Raw genomic sequence first — 5684 nt, forward strand, 5'->3', positions numbered from 1 at the left:
TGCCTTTGCCCACTGACAAGCATATGCCCGCAGCCCGCCATGCCTGCCTGGATGAGAAGATATATAATTTTGCTCCGTTAATGATATACGTATCGACCGTTTGTAGGGAAACCGTACCGATCGGCTGTGCCGGGCCATCTCCGGCCACCGGACGGCCGATCCGAGCCGTCCAAAAAAAATTTTAAAAAAAACCGAGGGGCTTTCTCAGGAATCAACGGCATTCGATGTGTGTATGGTGCTTGATCTAAACACCCTTTTTTCATGTACATAGGTTTTTTTTAAAAAAAATTTGGACGGCTCGGATCGGCCGTCCGGTGGCCGGAGACGGCCCGGCACGGCCGATCGGTACGGTTTTCCTACAAACCTGTCGGTACACATAGCATGACTCGTATAAACTTGAAAAGTGAATAAACTTCGAGTCCATCTATACTGCTCTCTGTGTGTGTGTGTGTGTGTGTGTTTAGTTTTCGACGATTGAATATGTAGGCTTTTTGGGCCAGCTTAAAACACTCTACATCTCATTGTTGGATTTTGGGCCCATGAACATGATGATGCTGTTAATTCCATTTTACAACTACGATATCAGAGAGTCTTGACTCTTGAGCTCTTACTCGTACTTTTAGTCAAATTTTATTTGGTATGGAACACCCTAAAGAGAAAATCCAATTCTAAGCACAAAATTGAGTAAAAGTTTTATTAATGACATATTTATAAATTTGCAAGGGAAAACTATTTGTTGTAAAAATTGGAGTCCCCTTAAATTTGGTATAGATTAGAGTTATTGAGGAGAGTGGATTTTGGGCTTTAATTTGAGAGTTAAGCCGATCATATGTCATAATTAAGGTTATTTTTTGTTAGGACTTTTGATTATATGCTTATTTTGATTAAGTTTTTTCCCGTATACGTTCTTTCTATATCTATATATGTATATATCTCTTTATGCTTAATGATGAATCGATGATGAGTGTTTAAATTTCGAACTATTAATTGTGATTGATCGGGGACAAAAATTATAAGTGACATTACTTAGTGCCTCCGTATCAAGTTACTGGACCCGCCACTACTCACAAGGACTCACCCGAGTAAGCGTCAAAATCGTTAACCTTGAAATTGCCTTGAATTCTGGGAAAAAATTATGAGAGAGATTTTTGTCCAACCACTGCCCCCGTCTTTTTTTCCTCAACGTCAAGGTAAAAGCAATGGCAAACCCGGAATTATAAATTTGTACAGCTACAATTTGTTTTCAATAGGTCACAGCAGAGAGGCCGAATGAATAATCCTTCCCTCTCTCCCAAACTCATTCTATACAGTTTACTAGCTAAAGTTTTTGTAAAATCAAAAGAAAAAAGATTATCAACTTTTCACTTCCTTTAACTTGATACAAAAATCAATCCATCCAACAGATTACAATGTGAAGGGATTTGGGGGAGGGTGAACAATAGGGACCTTCGACATGGTCACGTTCCCAGTAAGCACGTTCGGTGCTACGCTGTCCTCCACCTCGACCGGATTAACCTGCACCACCCTCTCCGGCACAACCTTGTCTCCGTCAACCTTAGCCAACACCTCAAAATGCATCCTCACAGTCTCCGGCTTTGTCCTCCACTCTGGAAAACCCTCAAACTCATGCCCATCACCTTCTTTCAACTTCTCCACTCCAAAACCCATCTTCACAAAGGTCCGAGCGGACACATCCGCCTTCAGCAACTTGAAAGAGCCTTCCTCGTTGGCTTTTGGTCCCAACACGGAAGAAAGCAATGCCTCAAAACCACGCAGATTGGAGTTGGACCCATTGATCGAAGTAAGGGGCCATAGAGTAGTGAACTGATCTGGAGTCAGAAGGGTATTTACTTCTCCTTGTAGATCAGTGGCTGAGATGGGCTCAAAAGATTTTGTCTTGGATGGTGAAGAGAGCTCCACAAGGCCTGGGGCGAGGCGCCTGAGTTTAAGCCTGTTATTGGAAGAAGGTGATGATGAGGAAGGGGAAGTGAGGGAGGTGGGGCCAACGATGCGGAGAGAGAGGAGAGGGGCGCCTTGAGTGCGTGATGTGTGACGGAGATGTTCTGCCAGAGAGAGAAGACCGGATGCAAAACTGCTGTGGGTGATGTTTAGGGGGAGTGGGAGTTCAATTGGGTGACGGAGGCTAACCGATCTGGCACCTTTTACCGTAACCACGGCTCCATCTGCTAAGATCACCTTTTTAAGGACACCGGCATCCACGTCATGCTGTAGAATAAAAGGAATAGCAGGAATTAATTATCAATTTCGAAAGGGTTATTAGAAGAGCTCTGTACAAGATCAGGATACAAGCAACAAAAAATCAATGATGAAATCTGCCAGTTTAATACTGAAGATTGCTTGCAAAACTTAAATCCATGACTGTAAATTAAGCTAATTTTGATCGAAATGCTAAAACTGGATGGCACTTGGTAATGAACAAGTATACTTTTGTCCAATTGCTGTTTAATTAAAAGTCCGTCTTTTAATTACATTGCATAGAGGATGGCACTTGGTAATGGCACACAAGAAATGTGAACCAACACGATCACAACCCACATAGCAAAGGCAATAGATTAAATTCCAACCCAGGTTTCCATCTAAGCCTATGTTTGTATCATGGATTCGTGGAGGTACTTATCAAGAAAAGGACAGTGAAATCAAAGAATAAGTTTAGCCTTTGTACTTCGTCTTTTCCTGTCGCTCCATCAATATATTCACAAGATTTGATCCAACCCCACAGCTAAATCTTCACTATCTGACCATAATACGAGCAACCTTGTTATCAAATTTAAGTTGAGTCCATAAGTGAGAGCACAAAACATTAAGCACTCCGGCGCGAAAAATGCCAGTTCCCATGGAATACCCTTTCAAATGCACATAATAAATGCAACCATCACCAACTAGGTGAACGGTAATTCCATTGACAGCATGTCAGCATAATGAACTTCTGATTCTGCATTACATGATTAAACAATGTCTCATGTTTCAATCCCAAACTCAGACATGATGCAAACATATCAACAAGAAATACAGATGACTCACATAACACAACAAAATGACAAACCATAATTCCAGCAAATGACTCATTAACTTACCGGCAACGAAAGCCTCATATCTTTGGCATCCTGTATCCACAACTCCATCGGACCTGCCAGTTGGAACGGAGACAAAACGGGCAACCCACTTTCCATTTTCCGTCTCTCAACCAACCCATTCTCATCACCTGATCTCACTAAACCCTCCTCCTGAAATATAGGCAAATCCACGTAATCCCATCTGTTCACATCCTCCAATAGCCTAAATGGGAGAACCTTATTATCAATTTCAACATCGAACTCATAGGCCACTGACTGACCTACCAACACGTCTCTCAAATCAAAACCAGTGATTTTGAAGTCTTCCGTTTGAAACCCTAACCCCTTTACAATCGCTTCTTTAAGATCCTAAAACAACACAAGTCCAAATAAAAATTAGACGTCAATCATCTCAGACCATCTCCAGCCACAAAGTTTGAGTAATAGCGAGCAATATGATTAAAGCTTCATTGATGCCACAGTTGTGAATTCAAAGCTGAAAAATGGCCATCAGACAACAATGTAAAGAATTAAGTCCCCTTAATTTGAGATAAATGCAATTTGATTTAGGCTTAAGTCAAGCAATGGAGAGAGTTGTAACATGATTTTCGACTTAAATTTCCATTTTCATGAGGATTAGATGCTCTAACTCAGCGTGACCCTAAATTACCGAATAAAACCCAATACCTAAAATATAAAGAAAAGTAAACCTCCCCAACAATTACATATTAGTCTCCGTTTGATTGCAAAATCAGGAAAATCATTTCGTCAGAAAAAAAAAAAAAAAAAAGAAGCATGAAACTTTCTGACGTTTGTAATCATTTAGATTTCTCTGTTTGACCCTAAAGCACGAAGATGGTATAAATGTGCTTTAATCAGATATTATTTTGTATCCGATTGACTTGATTTTTTACACGAGTGCTGTTGTATTTTGTAATCGAATAGCTTTCTCCGTTTGACCCTAAAGTACGAAGATGTTGTAGACGTGCTTTAATCAGATGGTATTCTGTATCCGATTGACTTGATTTTTCACATGAGTGTTGTATTCATCAAGCTTTGCAGCATGAACGAATCCAATCATCAAAATTGACCCGAAATGAGGACGCAACTGGCCGTACCGCGTGAATGCAGTCCAAGCCCAAAAACGGCAGACAAGCCGTTTCCAAAAAAAAGGGTCACATAGCAGAAAATGTTTCAACAATCCGTTCTCAATATTACGGAATTACCGAAATCCCCAATCAGCTAACCAACCCTATGACAAAATCAACGAACGTATTAAAAGTTCCACACAGCCGAACGGCACCGTTTGATTGCAAAACCGAATAATAAAAAATCGTCCAAATAGACTACATTTCGTGTCGTTTCATTGATTAGGATGCCAGGGGAAAACATTGAAGCTTCCGATTTGCAATCTTTTGGACGAAATTGGACGAAATTTTGCTGGACGAAATAGATTGTAATCAAAAAATTGAGGACAAAATTGTTGTTTACAATTTACATAGCTTAGAGACGAAGTAAACAAAATGTGGATAGTTTTACGGAATAAAAACAAAATTAACTCTAAAATTAAGATGAAAACAACAAGAGCAGATGTACTTACAGAGATTGCTTTGGGATAGGGTGGATTGAGGTCGGGGGTGGAAATCAGAGCCGTCGTCGACGACGATTGGATCGCAAACAGTATCAAACACACCGTTGCGAAATTCAACGATCTGCGATCCATCGGAGAGAGAGAGAGAGAGAGAGAGAGAGAGAGTTTGGATTATGGATTTGGATGAAAGATGAGAAGAATTTAGGGAATGTTTTACTAATGTTTTTTTTTTTTTTTTTCCCGTGGCCGTGGGGTTTTAAATTGGGGAAATAATTGTGGAGGTTTCTGGATGAGTGGTGGAGGTTCGTTTGGGATGATGACGTGGAATTAACGGGCCAATGGGGGTTGAGGAAGTGATTGTAGGGGTTGACGTGGAAGTTTTCGATTGGTTGGATTGGTTGGAGGACGGGACGGGGTTCGTTGGGATGACGTGGAAGTTGCGGGGAAAGACGGTTGAAGTCGTGCGACGTCGTCAAGGCGTCCGAAAAAGGACCTTGGCTATGGAGGTTTTAACGACGTCGTCTTGTTTGAGCTATGGTAAAAGCTCAAGAGAGAATTGGATTGGCGTCGCCCGGGTTTGAACCGGAGACCTTCAGTGTGTTAGACTGACGTGATAACCAACTACACCACGACACCAATTTGCCTGGAAAATAAATTTTTTTTTTTAAATTTATCTTTTAATATCCTGGAAATGTTTGTCAAGCACCAAAAATCAATTTATGAGCTCGAACAAAATATTTTTATATTGCTTCCTTTACCTTTTTTGTGTGAAAAAAAGTGTCTGAACTCGAACAAAAATGAAACTAAGATAGCGGTGGAGGTGTCGGATAGGCCGTGCCATGTCTTGCCATACCCTGTCGATTCTCGTGTCCATGAACAAATACCTTGGGCAACTAAAAAGTACTTCTAAAAAAAGTGCCATCACTTTTTTTAAATTGAAAGAAAAATTCAATGCCAAATAATTACAATTAAAATTAGCACATTTAAATTAAAATATATAAATATTAAACAAAACTTTG

The 5684-nt window shown here is 40.3% G+C and overlaps 1 protein-coding gene and 1 non-coding gene across 2 annotated transcripts; both read right to left on the minus strand.

Moving 5' to 3' along the window:
* Positions 1-1324: 1324 nt before the first annotated feature.
* LOC131328018 (protein TUNICAMYCIN INDUCED 1) lies at positions 1325-4925 on the minus strand. The gene is made up of 3 exons (XM_058361137.1): positions 4675-4925; positions 3096-3443; positions 1325-2226 (listed from the first exon to the last, which is right to left on the minus strand). Exons 1-3 carry the CDS (start codon positions 4795-4797, stop codon positions 1405-1407), a joined length of 1293 nt encoding a protein of 430 aa, XP_058217120.1. The 5' UTR covers positions 4798-4925; the 3' UTR covers positions 1325-1404.
* Positions 4926-5227: 302 nt separating this feature from the next.
* On the minus strand, positions 5228-5301 carry TRNAV-AAC (transfer RNA valine (anticodon AAC)). Its single transcript has one exon. It is a non-coding gene; the product is annotated as a tRNA-Val (tRNA).
* Between the last annotated feature and the right edge of the window lie 383 nt (positions 5302-5684).

The sequence above is a fragment of the Rhododendron vialii genome, chromosome 5a (genome assembly GCF_030253575.1).
Source record: "Rhododendron vialii isolate Sample 1 chromosome 5a, ASM3025357v1".
In the NCBI taxonomy this organism is placed as follows: domain Eukaryota; kingdom Viridiplantae; phylum Streptophyta; class Magnoliopsida; order Ericales; family Ericaceae; genus Rhododendron; species Rhododendron vialii.

Coding starts and splice junctions, on each gene's coding strand:
- LOC131328018 (XM_058361137.1), bottom strand. CDS start 4,797: ATGGATCGCAGATCGTTGAATTTCGCAACGGTGTGTTTGATACTGTTT. Junction 3,444..4,674: donor CCTATCCCAAAGCAATCTCT/GTAAGTACATCT, acceptor GTGTTGTTTTAG/GATCTTAAAGAAGCGATTGT. Junction 2,227..3,095: donor ATATGAGGCTTTCGTTGCCG/GTAAGTTAATGA, acceptor TTTATTCTACAG/CATGACGTGGATGCCGGTGT.